The sequence below is a fragment of the Pygoscelis adeliae genome, unplaced genomic scaffold, assembly GCF_000699105.1.
Source record: "Pygoscelis adeliae isolate BGI_AS28 unplaced genomic scaffold, ASM69910v1 Scaffold349, whole genome shotgun sequence".
NCBI classification, from domain to species: Eukaryota; Metazoa; Chordata; class Aves; order Sphenisciformes; family Spheniscidae; genus Pygoscelis; species Pygoscelis adeliae.
Window position 1 is genome coordinate 847,163 of NW_008825608.1, and position 23,365 is coordinate 870,527.

A 23,365-nucleotide genomic window follows, 5' to 3' on the forward strand; every position below is an offset into this window, starting at 1 on the left:
TGGTGCAGTGGACACACTGGAGGGAATGGATGCCATCCAGAGGGACCTTGACAGGCTTGAGAGGTGGGCCTGTGCAAACCTCATGAAGTTCAAACAAGGCCAAGCACAAGGTCCTGCACCTGGGTTGGGGCAGTCCCAAGCACAAATACAGACTGGGCAGAGAATGGATTGAGAGCAGCCCTGCCGAGAAGGACTTGGGGGTGTTGGTCGATGAGAAGCTCAACATGACCCAGCAATGTGCGCTCGCAGCCCAGAAAGTCAACCGTACCCTGGGCTGCCTCTAAAGAAGTGTGGCCAGCAGGTCGAGGGAGGTGATTCTGCCCCTCTACTCTGCTCTGGTGAGACCCCACCTGGAGTACTGCATCCAGCTCTGGAGTCCTCAGCACAGGAAAGACATGGACCTGTTGGAGCGGGTCCAGAGGGATGGAGCACCTCTCCTATGAAGAAAGGCTGAGAGAGTTGGGGTTGTTCAGCCTGGAGAAGAGAAGGCTCCGGGGAGACTTTGTTGCAGCCTTCCAGCACCTGAAGGGGGCCTGTAAAGAAAGCTGGAGAGTGACTTTTTACAAGGGCCTGTAGTGATAGGACAAGGGGTAATAGTTTTAAACTGAAGGAGGGTAGATTCAGATTAGATATAAGGAAGAAATTCTTCACTATGAGGGTGGTGAGGCACGGAACAGGTTGCCCAGAGAAGCTGTGGATGCCCCATCCCTGGAAGTGTTCAAGGCCAGGTTAGATGGGGCTTTGAGCAACCTGACCTAATGGAAGGTGTCCCTGCCCATGGCAGGGGGTTTGGAAATAGATGATATTTAAAGTCCCTTCCACCCCAAACCATTCTATGATTCTATGAATTACAGCTGTATCAGTTGACAAGTAACTGTAGCACTGTTCACCCAAATTTAGCATTTAACATAACAGATGAATCTAGGACTTGTCCATATCCACTTACTTCTCCAGGGCATTTCTTACACCTTTGACAACTCTGTACTGGGACTGCTGCCAAAAACACTGTCTTCCTCAGCTGCTGAGGATCTCTGTCCTCAGAGGAACATTTTGTGTTCTCCTCCCAGGACTTCCACTTGGAGATAAGCAATGTCTACCCTGAAGTCTACATTAGCTACAACAAATGCTCAGGGTCAGAGTGTGTTCAGCCACAACATCACAGTGCTAATTATATTGTTTTTCATACTAAACTTCCTTCTGCTGCTGATCAGCAGATTTGAATACCCAAAGTAGCCTAAGCAACTGCAAAATATATTGACATCTGCTTTGAACATTACCCTCACGACACTTTAAGGTCAATCCAAGTAAAAAGGGTCAGCATCAATCTGCATTAGGGTAACCTGCTTGATAAACATGTGAACGCTGTTACAGGCTCTAAAGTCATTAGCGACAACATCCTGCACGCTCAAGCTGTCTGTTAGAGCCCCTGTTGCTAACTACAGCTCAGGTGATTTTGGTATTCTCTTTGCATTTTTTTTTTTCCACGGACTGAACGTGAGGCATGGGGTACCTAATACCACTAGAAGATGAGCTAGCTAATGCCGATTAATCAAGCCTCATTTTTAACCTTATAATCTTTACTGACAGCACAGCTTGAGCTAAGCGTGCTTGATTTTGCAAAAGGGCTGCTGCCCAAGATACAGCTTTCCTTTTGGCAGAAACAGCATCAGCTGAATACATCCTTGATGGAGAACAGTACATCACAAGGTGGCTAGGCTTAAAATAACAAACCTTTGGATCCAACCAGGTGTTACGACAGCTTGTACAAGTGTGCATTTTTCCACAGAGTGGAAAGGGCAGATGGTTTCATCTACACATATGTATTTATCAGAACATGAGAAATAACCTGTTTCAGAGCTTGAAAAGAAGAGCAAGTCAGACACTCAGTTTCCATCTCCTCAGAAGGAAGGGCAGCACAACCAATGCTGTGCCCTTGGCAGTAAAAGCACCATCAAGAACTCCGTGATGCAGCTTTTCATATCCTCTGGGAGCAGACATGAGGACATGTACAGCAAAGGCATTACTTAGCAGACAATTATCACTGAAGAACCTCACTGACTACCTCTTCCAACAGATCCGTTGTTTTTTATTGGCTTTTCAACTACATAAAAATAATAACTATTTAAAAGACAGGAAGTCATCCATTTTATGAAAGATCCATTATCTTGCTGTCTATATGTTTAGTAATAATACTGACGTGTCAGTTTATTACGTATTTTTTATAGCCTCCTATAATCCTTGCATGCAATATACTTGCAAATTATTCATGCACAATTATTATGTTTCCAGTGTTATGGTTTGTACAACAAAGATGACAGGATTTTACATATTAATATATTCATTAACTCTCTACATAAATATTTAAGGACAATATACATTTCTTTAGAAATTAATTCTTCATTCTCTTAATGTCTCTTAATTCTTAAATTTTCTTTTAATTGTCTTAATTACTGTGTTTCATCACTTGTTCATTTTTGAGAGCAGCAAAAAAATTAAGACACTGAAGGAGAATCGGCATCGCTAGTTCATTATAGCCTGGGTCCTCAAAAAAGTTAGCAAGGGTTAATGAGTGCGACTAATCGATCTGAGAAATCTGCTCTTGCCGCTTAAGACACTATTCTCTCCTTCCCTCTCGCACAGCCTGCCCAATTCTTGCTACTTACAAGAGGTGACCAAAATAAATGTGTTCCTGCAGCATAGCCCTTTGAAACCACAGACTTGCCTCTTAGCTCAAATCCATCCTTACTAGCATTGTTAGCTTTGCAGTGAAGCAACTAACTTTTGGGCAGACGCTCAAATTTTGTTTAAAATTTTTTTTTTTTTGGAAGAATGTGGTCAGTCCTAAGTTAGAAGTAGGTCAGTAGCTGAATGTGTCCTGCAGCAAGATTTGCCGGAGCTCCTGTAACGAAACCAAGTCAGCAGTAGCGTTCTTAGCCTCTGTTGAGAATAAACCTCAGAAAAGCAGTATAAATGAAGAGAAAATAGAGATTATATAGGTATCCCCAGTAGCCTAGAGAGAATGTTCTAGGCTTACAAGATAAAAATGTTCTGAAAACTGAAGGAGACCTTCAGCACTCAGCTACTTCACCACTACAAACTTTGTAGTACACTTTTAAGGACAGATGTCTAATGAGGATAAATGAATACTGCAAATAACTTCACTATTTTAATCCTGAAATAACCTTGTAACCTGAAGTACTACTATGTTGTGTGAGTTCAAAGAATTAAGAAGTTTGTGACTATGTATGCTGAGATATTATTCAGGCAGGTTAAATATTAATTCCCACAAAATAACTGGCTAAGATAAACGGTTTTTCAAACTTCATTGGAAGATTATTATCTTCACTATGAATGTACAAAACATTTCACAATTAAAAATGGAAAGAGAAAAGGGAATGAACATAAAGTTTACAACTGATTCTTATTTTTACCCTTTTACACATGAAGACTGTGAACGATGCTTTCATACATTCTAAATATCTGATTCTCAAATTTAGTCTATAGTGACAGCAGACTCCTATATATAAATACTTCTGCTGCTGCTGCCATCCACTTAATGCTTTAGCATTCCTTTAACCTTTATAAGATGCTACTGTAAAGTTCAATCATTTCCTTGTATGCATTTCATTATAAGAAAAACACTCTAAAATGAGGAGGTTGAATTTTCTGGAATGACGGCAATTCCTGGAAGCGGAAGACTTAAAAAGACAACTTCCAGATTAAAATGAAGATTAACATTCATCCCTCTGAATTAGCAAAAGGATCTTTTGACAAGTCTGCAAAAGTTTAATCTGTCTTCACCCATGTCTACCTTTACTTTCATTACACCTGAATCCTGCGGATTTTAAACCAAGTTTTTATATGCCAATACCTGAAAGATACTAGAGACTTGCAAATTTCACTGAAGTACGTTTAATTACTGATTTGGGAAGACAGGGTAAGTTAACATATGCACCTCTCATTTTTGAAAAAAGTGTGCAAATGTGTACGCATACGCACAGAAGTTTCCTATAACCAAGTTCTGCCGTACCCTTTGAAAATAACATCACAAACTGACCATACTTGCACAGCAAGCCCGATAGCGGCTTGAGCATACATTTTAAAAAACAAACCCCAGAGCTTGCTTCAAAATGGTAACATTTATAGTTCTTAAACTACTACAGGAAATAAGATTTCAAATTAACAACATCTTTTTCTATTATCCACGGGATCAAATAAGCCATAAATTCCTCCAGCGTTAGCTACACCAATGAAATCTTAGCAACTATTCTCATTCAAATCACGGTACAAATGGGTATGAAAACACAGCAAAGGGAAGAGAAATAAAGAATGGATTCTACAGTACATACATTCTGGTGGAAGTCTGTTCTTTCTAAAAGCAAGTCTTTCAGTTTTCTTTCTGCTTTCTGCCAAACTAAACAGGACTCCGTAAACATACTGACGAACTGGCCTATAAAGGAGAGCAGCAGGAGGCAGGTCTTTGTTGGCTTCATCTTCTATAGAAACGGCAATTTTGATTTCACCCTTTTGCATGAAAGGAAGCAGAAAAATAGGACATGTTATAGTGAACAGAAAGTATTTAGATATGCATGGTAACTCAACCTAGCTCGAATATAAATCTCATCTAGTCAAGAAAAATGTGATTCAGCAGCAGTGTGGATCTTATGTACGTGAAGGTAACAGCAGAGGAGGACCACCCTACGATCTACTTGCTCTCCTCCAATAAGTCTCCAGGCTCTGATTATCCCTGTTGCTCTCCTCTTTCTCTTCTCCATCACACACTTTTTTTTTCTTTTTTTTTTTGTCTGGACTATCTGCAGGTGAGGATTACCTAAATATTGATCTTCAAATATGGATACTTTGAGAAGTGAAATAGTACACATGAAAATACAGTAATGTGCTTACAGATAATCAAAGCACATTTGAAGCTGATCTAGATTTCAGACAGTTATTTTAAAAAATATTCATGCTGTTGAAAAACAGCAGTCTGACTTTTTGGTGCAAGGATTTGAAACAGTATTGGGGACTCACTGTAAAAAACAACATTATGAGAAGACCTGGTCAAAAAATCGTAACTGGGGATTACATAAGTCAGGTTGATTTTGAATGTATACAAATAAAGCTTTAGCATTTTATACTTTTTCAGAAAAAAGTATGAAAGAACCTTCCAACATTCTCTCTCAAAACAGCAGCAACATTCTATGTTTTCTGTGTCTGCACATCCAACCATGTTAAGATTTTCTTGGTAAACGACTGACTTCACTGCACTGCTCCCAAATACCAGCCTTTATTTTCAACACTGACAAGCGCGCGCTCCGTTTTGCTACTTTCAATTAAAAAATCATTTAAACTGTCCCAGTAATGAATACTGTAGGTGACAGCTTGGAGCAAATTACATTACGATATTGTCAGGTTTAACTCAGACAATGCTACTTTAGGTATAAGGTATGTCTGAAAGGTCTCTCTCTATACCTAACAGCAATATAACCCAAACACCTCTACCTGCCAATTTCTAAAGAATCCCATAATCATGCAACAAGATACTGGTCAGTATACCCATGGCATACTTTAGGTCCCCTGTGCACACTTGTTCAAACGCATTTCAGAGAGCGGGGAAAGAAAAACAGTCTTAAGCAGTAGTGATTTATTTTTGATGCAGCCATCTCTAGGTTGACTTTTTTTTTCTCTGTTGGGAATGGATTTCTCAAATGCAGGCATTTAATTCGTTTCTTCCCATTGTGAGATATGATATTAAATATCAAGTAGTATTTAAATGTACTAAGAATATTTGGCTACACAAACTACGAAAGAGAACTGGCATCAATGGTCTTCATGAGCCTTGTGATTCTTCCCCACTTTTCTTCGATAAAGAAGGGAAGTGTAAGAACATGACAGCAATACAAGCTACGGTGCAAAACAAACACATGGGAAATAGGAAATCCAAAGCTCAACCCTGATGCAGAAACTTCTCTTTTTATGGATTTCAGGTCCCCGCCTACGGTCTTTATTGTCCTAAAGCAGATTTTTAAGATGAATACAAGTTAACAGGAGTGTGGACAGTGCCATTTTGCTAGATGCTGTACAAATATGTACATTGAATGGGCTTGATGTATGAGAACCAGTACTAAGCGTTTTGAACGCTGAAGAGGAAGAAGATTAAAGTTGTCTCGTTCTGGGACTCATCTGTTTGCACTTAGAAGGAACAATGAACTTATGTCTTTTGAGACTAGATTAAGTCAAACACAGAATTGGGCAGGAACAGCACTCCTCTGGCTCCTTCCCAGTTCAACACAAAGCAGACTTCGGCAGCTTCCAGACACACTGAGGCAGGTTACCTCTGCCTATTTCTGTAAGAAGCTCTCCCATTGCATTCAGGTAGACGTTTTTACTGGACACACTGAGCAGACAGAGTCCTAGGCTGTGTGAAAATGTTTGCAGGTTACCTGGGATTTGAAGGCTAGCACATAAAATAGCCAAACCAAAAAAAAAAAAAGCCAACAGAAATGTTCTGCCAAACTAAAACGAACAAAAATTCAGAACATTGAGTTCACCTATAATTACATTTTAGGATTATACAAAAGGGATTTCTTAGAGCTGCTATGTTGCTATCAGGGCTAGCTACCAGGGATGGGAGGGATCAAATTGTGAGGGAAAACAATCTAAGTATTTTTGAACACTGAAAATAGAAAAGACTTGGCACAGACACCAAAGCACATACGCAGGAGGTTTTAGATGGAAATGGACTCTATATAAAAACACACACACATATATACGCACATACACAAACATACACACACATGCATAACGTTATACAAATATACACATATATGCATGAAAAATGAGTAATTTTGTAAGTAAACACTTCTAAGTAGTCATCTCCTATTTATTGGAACAATGTACCAGACCAGACCAGTGGTTAGAAAACAGGGGGAAAAAGTTGTTAGAAGCACTAAAAATGGACCAAAACTCACAGCATTAAAAAGGATGTAAATTTATGATAGTCTTTAGCCAGAAATGTAAGTGCAATTATCTTTACAGAATCATTATTTCACAATGCATGATTTTGAAATGTCATACCTTGGTTAGGACATGAAAGATGTAGGGATACATCAACCCCTTCTTGTGCCTGTGTTCTGCCACTCTTAATACTTCAGGTGCTACAGGAGGTAATGGAGGGGTAGTAATATCCATGTGGTTTCTGGTGGGCATTGACAACAGGCATGGGATTTGTGGGTTACTGGTTTGATTCCCTTTGACATCAGCCGCCTGACTTCCTGAAGAAGCACTAGAGGAACCTTCTGCCTATAACAGAACATACAAAATAAAGCGCTTTTGAATGTGTACGGAAACATACCAGGACACCAGCCAAGAGAAACAGCAAGTTTCCTTCTTCACCCACAATGAAAATAGTGGGTGATACATCATGTTGTGTCAGTATGTAGAATACATTATCCAAAGCTGGCTAAAAGATTTTCATAAAATGTAAACTTTCAGCCATTGTTTGCTAGCAGAAGCAAATTACTGAAAAAAATAAATATTATGGTAAAGCTTTAACTTATTAACAGCAACAGTAATTATTATTTTCTTTAATTTTTAATTAGAATATTAACACCCCCCCCCAATACAGAAGGGGGACTGATGACCTCTTAATGAAATGTGAATGACCTCTTAACTAAGTATTTCCAAGATAATACCAACTAAATGGGTTAACTGACAGTCACAAAGTCTATAATTTATCTAGACTTCCATTAACACATCCCTTCACAGTTTGCATTTCTAAATGAAGCAGGAGAAACTACATAGTTCAATTTAAAGACATTTAAAATAGATAGTGTCTGAACACAAAAGTCTTGTAAATGTTGAATTCTTTTTTTTTTTTAACATAAAGTTCTTTTCTCTGAGAAGAAGATTGTAAGAGAAAATGGCAACACTTTCTGACTGCAAGATTAAAGTGGCATTTTATTCCATTTCTAGAAATGTACTTCACATTCATAGGAAAAACATGACACATAAAAAGATACTGTAAACCTCCCGGTGAATAAGCCCTTTGTAAGCATTTATGTTGTATCTCTCATAGATACTACCAGAAAAGTAGAGTTCATTCCTAAAAATCCTTGTCTTCAAAACTGAAAGCTGTTTTTAGCTTAAGAGTTCATACTAGTTTTGTGTCTATGAACTGTTATAGTAATATTTAAAACTTTTGAGACTGAAATTTAATTTGTTCACTTGATGATACATCACGCGTGAGTATTTTCACAATTCGTGCAGAAAATTTCACATGCTTCATAAGACTTTAAAAGCAAAGCTGGAACAGAAATGGCCCAAGCCATGAAATCCCACAGAACAAGTAATGTAAAAAATAGGCCCAAACAAGCTCAGCTTGTTCACTTCATGGCCTTATGAAAAATACAAGCCTGCATGTAAAAACCAAAAAAACCCCACACAACCTCCAAAAACCTTCCATGGGAAGGTGTACGTTAGTAAAAACATGCTCTAGCAAAATATCAAAGGGGCAACATTGTTTTCAGATTACATTTTAAGCACACAATCAAAGAGGACGTTACTGAAAGATTATATTTTAGAGTTGGTAATCCAGACTTCATTTTAGTTATAAAAATGAAAATGTACAGAATAAATGATTAAAACCTGTAAACCAGAACACTTCTGACACAATATACTAATACAGAATGCTTTTATACACATGTGAGCTATCACAGCTCTATTAAATCCACGTTATATTATCACATATATTTCTTTATCAGTTTAAAGATTTTTGCCCGTCTTCTACTACCCCAACAACTAGAAGTCAGTGATACTGGACCACTAAGAGAAGTTTACAGAACTGCCCATTACTGGGGGCACGGAGGGAAGAAGATGAAACGCCCCAAACGGTAGCAATGCTTTCCCCGTTTGCACTACCCAGGTTCTTCCTGGACCGGCTCCAGCAGTATTCAAACACCTAAGCTGAGGAACTACCACAGTTAAAAGGTTTTTTTTTTTCCTTCTTAGGTAATATACATCCATCCAAATGAGATGAGCATACCTTTGTCATGTATAATCACGCAGTGAGACAACTACGAGCAAGGAATTTTGACATTTAAGTCAAGCAAAAGGAGTGTCAAGATTGCTGCTACCTGTCTGATCTATGCTAGATTTTCAGCACTTTAAACTACCTCAGAAATTCACACAGCTCATTCAGTTGAAATCGTCAGGAAATATTTCTTTTTTCTTCATCATTAATATATACCTCTCTAGGAAATGCGTTCATCTACAAAATGTACTCATAATCCTCCCTGTTGTGCTCAACAGATGCAACTGTCTTCTCCTGCTACTGAAGGCTAAAGAAGTGGTTTGATATTAAAAAAAAAAATAGGCAAGTAAAACTCACAAGCATTTATACATTAAATTGGATGCATCCAAGTTGGACTGCATGCGTAGATCGATTGGAAAGTTTAATCACTGCTTATGCAGCTCTAATTCCGTGTGTACGAAGACAGGCAGCCAGACACGCTGTGCAGCATGTCCCACCCACCCATCGCCCAGCTCCAGGGGCGGCACCACCACCGCTCTGGCTGCTCCCCCCCTCCGCTTCCCTGCTCGGCAGGACGTCGGGCTGTGCAGCACACACGCAGAGCTGCAGCTGGGACGCACCGGGCTTCATACATGGCCCGTAATACAGAGAAGAAAGGAATGTAATAGGTCAAATTAGCATTTGCATATGGTGACTAATCTGCAGGCAGATACAGTTATCGTACGGGGCGTAGTCTGCAAAAATAATAACCACTGATGGATGAAATCATCAGCTTGATATTTTAAGCACAAAGCCCAAGTTTACTGGAGTTTCTATGCCAAAGGTGCAGAGAAAATGTTCTGTTTGTCTACAGCCTCAGTAACTCGTGATTGGGTTTTTTTGACACAAAATTAACAGTTGGTGTACCGTTCCATCACAAAGATGCAGAGATATTAAGTGCAAATGCTTTGAATGTTCTTTCCAAACACGGTTCAGACTTGGAATACAGCAACACCGTACTCTTGATTCGAATGGTTTTAGATCTTGAAGAAATTTAATAGGACAATGTTAAGTCTTTACCAAGGGCTTAGTTATCCCATCCTTGCTTAGTTAAGTAGCAATATATTCTAACTGGTCCCACAGAGCTACTTTAATATGTATTATGCGAAATTCACACCAGGCGGTTATAAAGGACTTTTAACTCCTCAGCTGAGCTTTAATACAGACCTATAATGGTCCGTGGCTAACATTGAAGTGTGTGTTAGAGCTGTTCTCGCTACATTGTAGGTTATACGACATGGACCCTGAACCCACGGACACTTAGACTGCTATACTCCTCAGTAAAAATCAAAGTAATGCACTACTGTAAACACGGGTAGCAATATCCAAGGATGAGACTGTTAGCTAAGGAGTAAACAAGTTCATTGGTTTCTTTCTATTTTGTATCTAGTATTTTCTAAAACATCCTATTTAATTTTCATTTTTATTTATATGCTACAATATTCCTTGGAAAACATCTCACTGGACTTTAAAGCTGTTGTTCTGTAATTCACAAAAAGGTGTAAAAACTTACACTAAATGCTACAGATCAATATTGAAAATTCTACTCCAAGTTCGCTGTAAAGCTTTAATACAAACTAATAAATTGTGATGTTTGGAACTTAAGGCATTACCTTTGTTTGGTCTCCCAGCTCCCCACGCGTTTGATTTTCTGACTGGGTTCCTGTTTTTTCCCAGCCCATTTTGTTCCCACTGACATGGCTGAAGGACAACATAAAGAAAAACATAGTATTAAAGTGCTGTTTAAGGTACAATGGGATAAATTCCTGGTGACTGTTATTTGAACTATGGGCCAGAGAGGACTCTGATTTTAAGGGATGCTATGTATTAGAAATGTCAATTTGTAGGAGCCTGGAAGAGACTTTAATACCAACATTTATTCATTTACATTATGTCAACATTTGGATTGTATTTAAAAGCTGTATATTACAATGGCTAAATAATGTTCACGCAGGAAAAATTCTTGATTGAACTTTAAATTTTTGTCACTATGACAAGTAATCTCCCTCAATTAGAAGACTATTTCTACAAACCGTGATATAAATGACACTGTCTAGATTTCAGTTTCTAAATTTATTCAAAATTTATTGCATAAAATGCGTAAGGCAACACTATAAAAAACACTGAAAAATATTGTTTTTTCTAAAGCGGGTACACTTCCAGTTCTACGCTGCACGGAAACCACGCAAGCTTATTTGATTTACTAAGCAAAACACATGATAACATTTAAAGTTGACCGACTGCTTCAAAAAAACAAAGGCCAAGCCATCATGCATAATTGTAGACACATTCAGAATTTAATACCAAGTAATAACATACTTATACATCATACATAACCCCAAACTTTTAGAGGCAATCACAGACCTGCTAAGGCCCCAGGCTTTGATTCTTGCACGGTAAGCCACTACACCTAACAAGACAAAGGCAAACACAAACTGCCTCTGTTCAAATTTCCTTTTTGTAGGTCAGCAAGCAGTAATTAAATGAAAGTCTGCCCAACTTTATTGCCCAGGACAGACACACGATCTAGTGGAAGTCAGAAATACTTCTGCACTAAACAAGGCACATTAGTAGAAGAGAGCAAAACCAATTTCACTGTTGCTTTGTTCCGTGCATAGCCTGTCAATGAGGGCTCTTAAGTCACGGTCCTAAATGGTGAATTTCTGACATTCACACCAGGTTTCTTTGCGAAGCCACATTATCCCAAAATTTTAGAAGTGTAAACACTACAAATTCAGTGAAGTTTCATAGTTTTTAGCTACTGAAATTTTAATGAATTATACTGTAAAGTAGGAATATTTCTTCTATACAAAGTAAAGAACTCGAAGGCTTTATGACATTTACCAAAATCTCACTCTCTCCTTCTTTCAATAAAACATAAGGGCAGAAGTGGAAAAACACCCAGCATTATTTGGTTTTGGATTTCTGCTTGTTAAGGAACAGGGCGACTAGAGTGAACCATGGACACGTTTGCAGTCACAGTGACCTAAAACTATTTTCTGAAGGTCCATCATACCACTAATATGCACATTTCTTACTTTCAGGATACTGGTGAACGATTCTGAAAATAAATTTATTTTAACAGAAGCTGAGTGAAAAAACATCCTCATGAAAAACTTACTTCACTGCACCTCCATTGCCTTCATCATTGTCAGAGGACGAAGATGTAGAAGAGGCAGGAAAATAGGTTGAATCCACATGATTAGGGCTCCCACTCTGAGCTGGATTTATTGGAGAAGATCGTTCATACAATGGTGTATGTTTTCCTTCGTGAGGAATGTTGCTGTAGTTGTTCTGCTCAGAAAGACTTTTTCCACCTGTTTCCAAGGTGATGGCTGGCTCAGAGATACTGTACGGGTATGGACCCTGACCTTGGGCCCCACCCTGATTGGACATCTGCTGGGCCTGAAATAAAGCGAGCTTTCTTAAGTGAAAGTAACAAGAAGGCTTTTCTTTTAAAACAAAATACGTTATTTAATCAAGTGGCACTTTCCAAATGTACAAATTAAATCTCGGCCATCTTGGACATCCACAAAAATTGTTCTACCAGAGTCTGTACCACCACTACAGTTCCAGACTTAAGCAGTGCACGCCCATGCTAGAAAAGTTAGATATACCTTTCCCACCTAGATTTTAATGTGATGAGCACGGCAGGTTTCTCCCAAGGAGGAGGGCAGAGGGCTATACTTACCACAGGTTTTGCTTGTAGTGAGGTCTGTGGAATGTTAAGCATCTGAGAAGGAACATATGGTGGCACTATCCCAGGCATACCAAACTGGTTTGGTCTGGCTGCTGTATTGCAAACAGGGAGGAGGGGGGGAAAAAAAAAAAAAAGAAAAAACCCCAAACACTCATGAAAATGCTCACTATTTGACACAAATGTTACCCTTTTAATCTTTTTGCTTCTATAGTTTATTTAGTCTTGTTCTGTTAGCATTACTGTTTTCTAGTACGCCTTAAATCAGTTTTATTCATTTTTGCCTTTTAATAAAAATACTTTGTAGCTTGTCAAGTCTATTTTACCTGTCTCACCTTCCCTCAGTTCTTTGTATCTCTCTTTACTGCACATTTCTATTCTACCTGGAATCAAAGGAAGCTTAAAAGAAAAAAGCCCGAGAGATGCCATAATGAAGAAGCCGGCAAAAACGATGCCACACAGACACGTAATGCTGGCACATTCTATCATTTGAATATTTGACCTAGAGTAGCCTTAATGCCCTTTAATGCAGGTCGTCGAATGTAAATAAAGGCACCCCACCCCCCAAAAAAGAGAAGGAAAAATCTGTATTAGCATTCCAGTATGGTAACTGAAAATCTTTAGAAAATTTCAGCTCAAATTATGGTTTTGTGTTAAGAATGAGGTATATGTAGTAAATGCTGTGATCATACAGTTAATTTGTAAGCCTTGAGAATAATCTGCAATGCCAGAACAATTCATGGCTGCAATTTAAGCAGGTATGTTATGACATCAAAAAATCAAAGACTATAAAGGGATTTCTAAAACATGTCAGGCAAGTCCAGTGAGAAACAGGAAACATGTTTTATGGAATAGAAATAGAAACGGTCATCATGATTGGAACCGGTCACCAGATTTCAGTTGTGTACAGCACCATACTCACAAGTGTCCTAATGCTAGAACTGATGCAGCAATAGCTAAGAGGAAAATCAGTCCAGGTTGTTCTCCTCTTTTTGGGGAAAGAACACAACCTCTGCACGTATCCTATGAAAACCTTCTTTTGAAACCTCATATTCAAGGGTCAATGAAAACTGCCAGAGAATATAAACATTTTTATAAGATCCTGCTCGTAACACTGTTTCTGATTTAGGGTTATGCCAGGTTTTAGTTAAAATGAAAAGCCTTATTTCTTTAATTACTTACCTAGGTAATGTGGTGGATGAAATGGCATAGGTTTATTAGTTGCTGAGTAATAAGCAACTGCTCTCTTAAATCGAGTAACTTTGTCATCTGTTCTAGACTAAAATAAAAAAAAAAGATCTGTCAGGAGCAAATCCAGGCATGTCATCTATAGGTCAGCACTGTACTGTAGAGTAGTTAATGTATACCGTATCACATACAGTATTGACGCCTATGGACACTTGAGGACTACAGCACTACTCCAGCGCAAGAAATATTATGTCAATCCACGTAAGGATAAAGCTTTAAAATACTGTCTTCATGTACCACTGATTCTCAGTGACAGTACACAAAGCCAGACTACAAAACCCCTTTGGTTATCAAGAATTTAACTTTAAAGCACTAAGGGTAAATGCAGTATTTTCACCTTCGGAAAGTGGGGAAAGTGAAATTAAGATATCTGAGACACTGCATATACCAACAGATTCCTATTATCAGCTGACACAAAACACTGTTTTTATAGAATGCAATTCTCCAACACAAATGTATAGCACAATAGGTTTAAAAAAACCCCAGAGCAATATTTTGCTTTATACTTTACCTGTGAATGTTGAAAAACATCTTTTGCTATGGCATCCAAATCAGTGGTGTCCTGAATATTACGGACGTAGTCAGCTACGGCTTTGATCACTACGTCACAAGGTGGTAAAACTAACTGGTGAGCACGTACCTATGCAAACAAACACACATGGCAGTATGAAATAACAGGGTAGCCCAAGATACTTCAGTTATACAGCAGAGAATTAAACTGTTTATTTACTGAAAATATATTCAACAAACTCCATGTTGTCAGATTTAGCATCTAAATATTTTTGGGCCTTTCACCCTGTTTTTAAGACTTCCCCTTAAACAATGACTCATATGTTTGTCATCTACAGTATACTTATATATATGTGAAACCTCACCTCTGTTAATACTTGCTGGTTAAATATCAGCTCCAACAACAAACGAGGTCAACAATGCTAATTATTTTACTGCTTTCTACTTGGACATTTCCTCTAGTGCAAACTGCTTTATCTAATGTGGATACGTCCATTTTATGTATACACACACATATCTACATATATGCCAGAAAATATATTTTGACACAGTTTGTATTCTGAATGTAAAGTGGCATCAGAATTGATGAAAGAGATCCACCGGGAACAGGAAGATCTCTATGTACACAGAAAAGGGAGGATCTGAAAAACAAATGGAGAAAAGGACTATCTCAAGGAAACTTATTGTCAAGATTCTACAGAAATTGGTCTAAAAATCATTATTTGAAGATTACATAGTTTAATAATTGGTGTTTTCAAATTTTATGTATTTAATTATCTGTAGTAGAATATACTCATACAGCTTCACATTATACATAACATCTCAGGCAAGAAATTATTTTTATTTCTTTTATATTATACATCAACAAAGAATGATGTATGGATTTCTCTTGTTGCTACGATGTGAACATAGTTACCTTCTCTTTCAAGCATATGAAGATCAACACGGTTATAGGGCTGGTTACTCTTTTTGCAGACACAGAGGAAATTCTTAAGATAATTCCATTGATAAAATAGTTTCAATATTCCAGCATTAAAATAACTTCACCATCCAATGACAGATGTGTCTGACCTCTCATATTCACCAACTATCTTAAATGGCTGAGAAACACGCGCTGAAATGCATGCTAAGAATTTCCCTCGAGTTAATGACCTTAGCCCATACAGATCATAGATTTGTCTACAAATCAGAGTCCACGGTACAGTCTACTCAAGATGTTAGGAAAATGATGAATCCCCATTGTTTCACTGGTCACTGACTCAGGCCATGGGTTTGAAAAGATAAGAATCACTTAGGACTTTGTAGCAAAGACGTCTCTTTGTGGTAAGAAGAAAGAGCTGGAAGAACTTTGTGGGACGACGTCCAAAGCCCCTACAGACGAAGCTCCCGCAGCTCAGCGACTGGCAGCTGCAGATGGATGTGCTGTACCAGGAAGTTCTAGAGTCAGTTCTTTGGCCTGATCCCTTCTCGTGTCCACATGGAGAAAGGAAGGGAACTGGATAGTCCTGGAAACCCTGGACTTCCATCTCAACACTCTCAATAGGCTCCTCCTGAAAATAAACTGAGGATTATTCAGCATATGATTATGGGAATTACTACTCACATGCACTGCATGATCCTATATGGGGTATAGAGAAACTTCAGGTCAAGCAACCATCACGGACCATTGCGAAATTAAAAGCAGTGAGCGGTGCTGCCAGCTGGGTCTGAAGAACTACTCAACTGTAGGCAGTTTCTATTACTTTCCCTCTGCGCTGCACAATGTGCACGCTCAGAGGGGCAGGAAAGAGGTCTTCGACTACGTGTCCTAAATCTTAGAGGATGCCTGAGGAATTTCCAAAAATTCTGTCTGGAACCTCTGTATAATTCTGGAGCAGCTAGGGTTTTGCTTTTAACATATTTTAATCTGCCTATTTGCAAAATTCAGTAATTCAAGACTTGAGAAAGCATTATTATTATTTAACTGTTCTATTTTTTCAGATATGAGGAAATGTGAAAAATCCTTATGCTTGCATTCTACACAGAGGTATCATACTTTAATAGAAAATACTGCAATTCAGCCTTGTCAGAAGTGTTTAGGCAAAATTCTGATTAGTACTTCATTAGTTTTATCTTTGCAACTTTAAATTCTGTACCACAACCCCTTTTTATTCTATATGGAGTCTACCATGTAATTATTTTCTTTTCTGCCCTTATTTGATCCACTGACTATGCAACTTCTTAGACTGCCTTCTTCATATTTCGACCATGGGATTTTTGCCCAGATTCCCATTTTTATTAATTTCCTTCTCCTAATGTCTGCTTGTCTATACCTGGTCATTGCCTACCAGAGATGAGCTCCACATTTTATGAGCCTAAATTAGGAACAGTTCTGTTTAGTGTAGTCAGTGGCACGGTAGTTATTTCTATTTCAGATAGTAAATTCTAAATTTTCATTAGTGTGCGTTCTGAATATATACAACAATGCTAAATACAGATCACATTCGCGTGTAAGCTTACAGTCACAAATATTGATGATAAAATTTTGCACCCAATCTGCAAGCAGAAGCAATAGATTTTCTTCTCACTGGTAATCTAAGTCGTTTTATGAACACCTACGATTTTATTTGTAGGTGTAACAATCATACATCTCTAAAGCAGCTGAATCATAACATGGCTGTGTCATGTTAGATGTGCTCTCTGCAGAGTGCCTTGGAGAAACCCTGCGCTACTACCTAATTGTTTCTGCAATCTCTGCTTGAAAATTCAGTGGATAAAAGGAGCAAGCAATCTATCATTAGTTTTATGTGATCTCTAAGATAGTAATATTTAATAAACTGTAAGCAGTTAGCATCAAGAGAAGTCATCACATCACTCCAGCACTAATATTCAGTTCAGACCCTAAAAGTATGAAGCTCAAGTGAGACATACTAAGGGCTTACTACGCGTATCGCCCCCAGTTTAGCTGCTTTTAAACAAACAGCCTAAAGACCTCACTGGAGCATATTCTTAATTCCTGAAGTGCAACCTTCTGAAAGTATGTATTACAGATTTAGAGACATTTCAGATATTTGGCTTTTATCTTCTTTTATTCTGTTTCAAAGACATCCAGTCCAGATGTGAGAACACCCTCAAAACTAAAAATGTCATGACCTACGCAGAAGCCAGAAATGAAAAGTGGAGAAATCAGATGTACCTTCCTGATATTAAAGAAGAAAAGATTTCCATTCATTTTAGAACTTTCCAGAAATCAAAAATTGTAGATTTTGTACTGAATCATAAATAATGTTTCTAATACTGTGTGCATTAAAATACAGGCTAAATCTTACTAAGTGTTAGGTATGGGAAAAATTAAGACTTAACAGCAAAAGTTACAGAAAACGTGTTCATGGTTCAAACTTACTTTTAGTTGCACACAAAGCATTTCAGAGCAAAATCAGCACCACATTTTACCAATTTCTATTATAAGAGATCTCTTCCTAGAAGCTATTTTTTCCCTTATCCTTTACAGAAGAGTTTCAGACAAGCAACAACATGGAAAAAATCAGTTTTGGAAAGGCAAACATGGAGGTGGATCACACACTTGGAGGTGATCAGGTTAGAAAGCATGACATCTGAAAACGGCATGGTTTCCTTGCTAGTTGTAAAAGGACTACTTCAATTTCATGACAGACCACTGACAAAAATCTCAAACAACCTACTAGTGCACTCTGAAAAGATTAAGTGGGGGAAGGAAATTAATTCTACATAGGTAGTTGTCAAAATGAGAGGCAGAGAGCAACATTACAAGCCCAGAAGGTACAAGATAAAAACGTCTTCGTTTTGACAACATAAACTAGTAAAAATGCTTTATTGAAAGAGAATAGACTCACATATGCATAACTCCATGGGATTATTATAGGATACCGTAGAAGGTACCTAAGCCACACTTGGGAAAAGCTCCCCAATTCTGGGACAACTCCAGTTTCCCACTGTCTCCAGGAAGTGAAGCCTTTAAAGGCTAATCGACACAAGTACCAGCATTTACTGTTGTGCCTGCTGGAAACAGATAATCAGTTTATTTTTATTTTCAAACCATTAAAAAAGAGACCTCGAACGTTCAGTTACTGTGAGGTGACACATAGGGAACATTTTTTTTTCACTGGCAAGAGAAAAGGCTGAAGATATGAAGAATACTACAACAAATTGCCCGGGTTTTGTTACTTTTGTCTAGTAATTTCTATTAGAGATCACATCCAAACTGTTTGGATCTTGTATCAGCCTTTGAATGTTAAAAACATTTAATCTTATGAGCCTGTAGTGCATCTGATCTAATGACAAGCTTTCTGAAGAGGCAAGAAGTTCCCCGGATGACTTAAAATCCTCTCAAACCAGCAAACCTCAGCTTTTCCCTGAAGATCAGGTTATTTAATTAGAAATTCTCTCTCCTCCTCCCTCTATTCCGGCTGGGAAACTGACCTCTTTCTACTTTTGCATGTTTTGATGGTAACAAGAATACACACAACATGGAGATCATTTACTGACAATTTATACACATAGAACTCTGAGAAAACCAAATCGAAGCAGAGGAACAAAAATTATGTCAGACACAAAAGGGGAGAGCAGAAACACAAGCCAAAAATGTGATACAGACCGACTTCATGAGAGACAACCTGCGTGACAACCCTGCACATTACCACGAACTCGAGGGCTGGGCTGCCATCCAGAAAGACCTAGAGAAACTAGAGGAATGAGCCAACAGGAACCTTAAGAAATTCAACAACTACAAAAGCAAAGTCTTGCACCTGGGCAGGAATAACCCCTGGCTACTCTGCAGGCTGGAGTTGTGCCAAAAAGGACCTAAGGCTTTTGGAAGACAGCAAACTGAACATGAGCCAGCAGGGTGCCCTGGCAGCAGAGGTGGCCAGCTGCACCCTGGGCTGTGCAGCAGGAGCACAGCCAGCAGATTGAGGGATCTTGCTCCTCAGCGCTCGTTAGATCACCTCTAGAGCACTGCATTCAGTTTTGGGCTCAAGCCAGATGTCAAAAGTTGAGCTAGTTCTGCAGAAGGCCATCAAGATGGTTAAGGAGTTGGGGCACTTGCTCTATGAGAAGAGGCTGAGGGAATGGGGCTTATTCAGCCTGGTAAAGACAAGGCTTTGGAGATACCTAACAGCAGCCTTCCAATACCTACACAAAAAGGTTATCAAGCACATGGAGCCGGGCTCTTCACAGTGGTGCACTGTGGAAGAACGAGAGACAACAGACATAGCCTCAAACAAGATGGGTTCAGACTGTATGCAAGGCAAAACATTTTTACTGTTGGGACTGTCAAACCATGGAGCAGGCTGCCCAGACAGGTTGTGCAGTCTCCAACCGTAGAGATTTTCAAGACTAGCCTAAGCAAAGCCCTGAACAACCTGTTCTGACCTCAAGCTGACCATGCTTTAGCAGGAGGTTGGACTAAATGACTTCCTGAGGTCCCTTCTGACCTGCATCATCCTATGATGACCCTTAGCATAAAAAAAAAAACCAAAACAACCAACAGACACTTACTTTAAGCATATCTTAAGAGTACCACCTTTGTTATCTGAGCAGCAGCAAATCACCTAAGCACCTACTTAGCACATTAGTCTCCCTCTGGCAGACACCCTCTGAAGTCAACAAACAGAGAAAGACAGGAATTTCCTAGAGCAATTCAGAGAAGGAGCCTAACCTGCATATTTTGGATTGCTTTCTGGAAGTATCTCTCTTTGCCTCTCTACTGAGATGAAACAACCAAGGAGATTAGCTAGCTAATTTTGCCAGGTAAAACCAGATGTGGAGTACTGGATGGTGGGCATATCAAAAGTTTGCCAAAGACAGGCCAAGGAATTAATCCTTCCAGAACCATCCTAACAGGAAGATGATCCATCGCAAAATCTCATACAGTTTCCCTGCATCCTCTTCTGTTTCAAAAAGGGAGATTGCATTAAGACTTGTTTCTAAGGTTACCTTCTGAATAAAGAGTCAGCACTTCTTCAGTGGTATGTGCTCCCAAATAGGTACTAATTCATTCCAGAGATAAGAAACTGCCCTCCTAATATCATTCTGATGATATACATTGATCTTGAAGATCCATACTGTAACAAGCTTTCCCAGAATAAGAACCAAATTGTCTTTGTCTTAAAGATAAATCCCAAAGCACACAAATAAAAAGTAGTATAATGCTAGTTTCCGAACAAGATGTAGCGCTCAAATTATATGTAACTCCTTTCTTGTTTCAGCTTCTGATTCAGGTGGTCATTTCAGTGAACTCTGTTCTCAGTCAGGTAACAGGACGCAAGCACAGGTCTACACATTTATTAGATGCATTATCTGTTTACACAGGGGCATTTAGACAGACAAGATCCTGACTCAGAACAGCTTGCAGTGTCAGTTTTTGACTCTTTTTCCCCTTTTGCAGCAATAGCAATTCAAATCTCTTCATTTAAATTTGTCCATGGAACTTTAACAGTTTTGCTGAGCTGATGGTCATCGCTGGTGTCTTCTGAAAGGCATGGCTTTTTATCCAGCATGTAAAGATGTTGTCCTGACTGTTAGGTTCATTTCCTTCTAGATGTGAAATACAGATTCTTCGTTCAGGTTTCCACTTCCCTTCCTTTTTCCCATTTCTACTCAGCTGTTCCTAGATGAACGCACCACCCTCATGTCCCTCTTTAAAACAGAGGTACAGGTTCCTCAGTTTTGCTTTTTTTCACCTCACTATGTTGACACCTGAGCAGATACGCCAATTTTCTATCAGCGAAGACTGGCAGTTTCTTTTCTAAGTTACACTTTTTAATTCGTGAACTAGTAAAGCTTCTCTTGTAGGAAGAGTAACCATTTTCCTACATCCTAATAGAAGATTGAGAAAGAATGCAGAAAATAAATTGTACATTATTAACTGTCATAGGTCTCACTGAAAAGCAACAGATCAGGCCATTGGGAACTGAACCTGTTAGCTTTGATACTCCAGACCATACTGTCTTAGATAAAGAAAGATTAAAATCTTTATGCAATGAGAAAAAGTTTTCTAAATCTGGAGCTGAATGAGGTGTGGAATCAGAGCCCTTGGTTCCCGAGTATGGGGAATACTCAACAGTAACTCTAAACAGACACAACAAGCCAGGTGGGTGTTGGTCTCTTCTCCCAAGTAACTGGCGAAAGGACGAGAGGAAATGGCCTCAAGTTGCGCCAGGGGAGGTTTAGATTGGATGTGAGGAAAAATGTCTTTACTGAAAGAGTGGTTAAACATTGGAACAGGCTGGCCAGGGGAGGGGGTGAGTACCCCTCCCTGGAAGTATTTAAAAGACGGGTAGATGAGGCGCTTAGGGACATGGTTTAGTGGGCATGGGGGTGTTGGGTTGACGGTTGGACTCGATGATCTTGGAGGTCTCTTCCAACCTTAATGATTCTATGATTCTAAGTTTGTAAGTACAGCCCAGGGATGACATCCTGGGCAACCACAACAACTTCACCCCCCACTTCCAGTTTTCATGACAGCTTGCACTTGTTGTAACTGTTCTGCAACTACTTCTTGCTGTCAAGCTTGTGGCTAATATAAACGCCTCTTTTAGGTTTTTTAAGCATTCGTAAAATTTACAAGAAATATTGCTTTCTGCATGTCTAGAATTAGCAGATGAGGTCTCTACAGAGCACGCTGTAATGACATCATTGACATACTAGTATGTCCAATGAAATTAAACTGAATTACTGAGCTACTGAAACAAGTTATAATTTCAAGTCATGTGCACTGTTGAAACTGAAGCTAAAAAAAAAAAAAAAAACCACAGTAAGTTGTTCCATGACCGGTAACTAATGAAGACTGGTTTCCTGCAGACTTGTCTCCTTGGGCTTTAGCCCTTCTTCTTTCTCTCCCTTTGGCATCATTATCAGCCAGGAGACAGAAACACTGCAGTTAGTTTGGGGCTATGTACTTAACAACTGGCCAGGAAGCTGCTGTGAAATTAAACAAGTCGTGTTGTGCTAGCCTTTTCCCTCAGTAAGGGCACTAGTTTGGGTCTTTTTCACTGATAACAATGTATCAGTTTTCACCGAGCCTGTAACAGCCAAATGGGAACCGCTTTCAAATCTGATTAACATTGGCCAACAGATTAAATAAATACAGGGAGGACTGCCTAAGATAGCCCAGTGATGCTCTAAGGAAACAAGTTTCATTTCCTTAGGATGCCGCTACAAAGCCCAACTGGTGTTTCCACTGAAAATGTAAATCTAGAAGCAAAGATGATAAATATCTAATTTTCATTCTAATCAAGTGATTCAGTATATATTTAGAAGGCTTTTCAGAAGGTCTAGGTGTCTGAAATCATATTCTGAACTGGCTGTAAAAGAAGTTTACTCAGCCTAAACCACAGAAAAGTATTCTGAACATCAGAAAGTTTATCAATCACTAAGAGAGAAGTCCTACATTTTAACCTTTTTAGTCAAAAATGAAAATACAGGCACACTCTTGCAGTCTTTCATTTGTCCATCTCAAGTTTTACAAGGAAGTAGCAAACACGCATGCATATTTTGTTTTGCCACTGCAATGTGCTGACACTTACCTTTCTAAACACAGGAGCGGCAGCAAGATAGGGGATGAGCATAACATCAAATTGTCACAGCTGTTCACTAAGCAATGCACGTGCAAGCCTTAAAAACTCAGCTGAAAATCTTGAATCTGTTTTTAAATTCTACCTTCAGCAAAATAAGTTACAATTTTTCAATGCTTAATAAACTTTTGGAACAGAAGGGGGAAAAAAGCCATCTATTTTTGTTGTAGATATAACAAAACAGTCTTACAGAATTTACAAAAAGAAAATTGATTTGCTGCATGGTACACCTTAGGAGAAAGGGAAAAA

The 23,365-nt window shown here is 38.8% G+C and overlaps 1 protein-coding gene across 1 annotated transcript in view; it reads right to left on the reverse strand.

The window, feature by feature from the left end:
• The window catches only part of FAM120A (family with sequence similarity 120A), a 49,221-nt gene that overhangs the window by 19,879 nt on the left and 5,977 nt on the right, over nucleotides 1-23,365 (reverse strand). Inside the window, 7 exon segments of the mRNA XM_009332572.1 lie at nucleotides 4,350-4,524; nucleotides 7,078-7,302; nucleotides 10,684-10,771; nucleotides 12,192-12,475; nucleotides 12,762-12,862; nucleotides 13,950-14,046; nucleotides 14,527-14,655. Coding sequence (XP_009330847.1) covers nucleotides 4,350-4,524; nucleotides 7,078-7,302; nucleotides 10,684-10,771; nucleotides 12,192-12,475; nucleotides 12,762-12,862; nucleotides 13,950-14,046; nucleotides 14,527-14,655 — 1,099 coding nt within the window.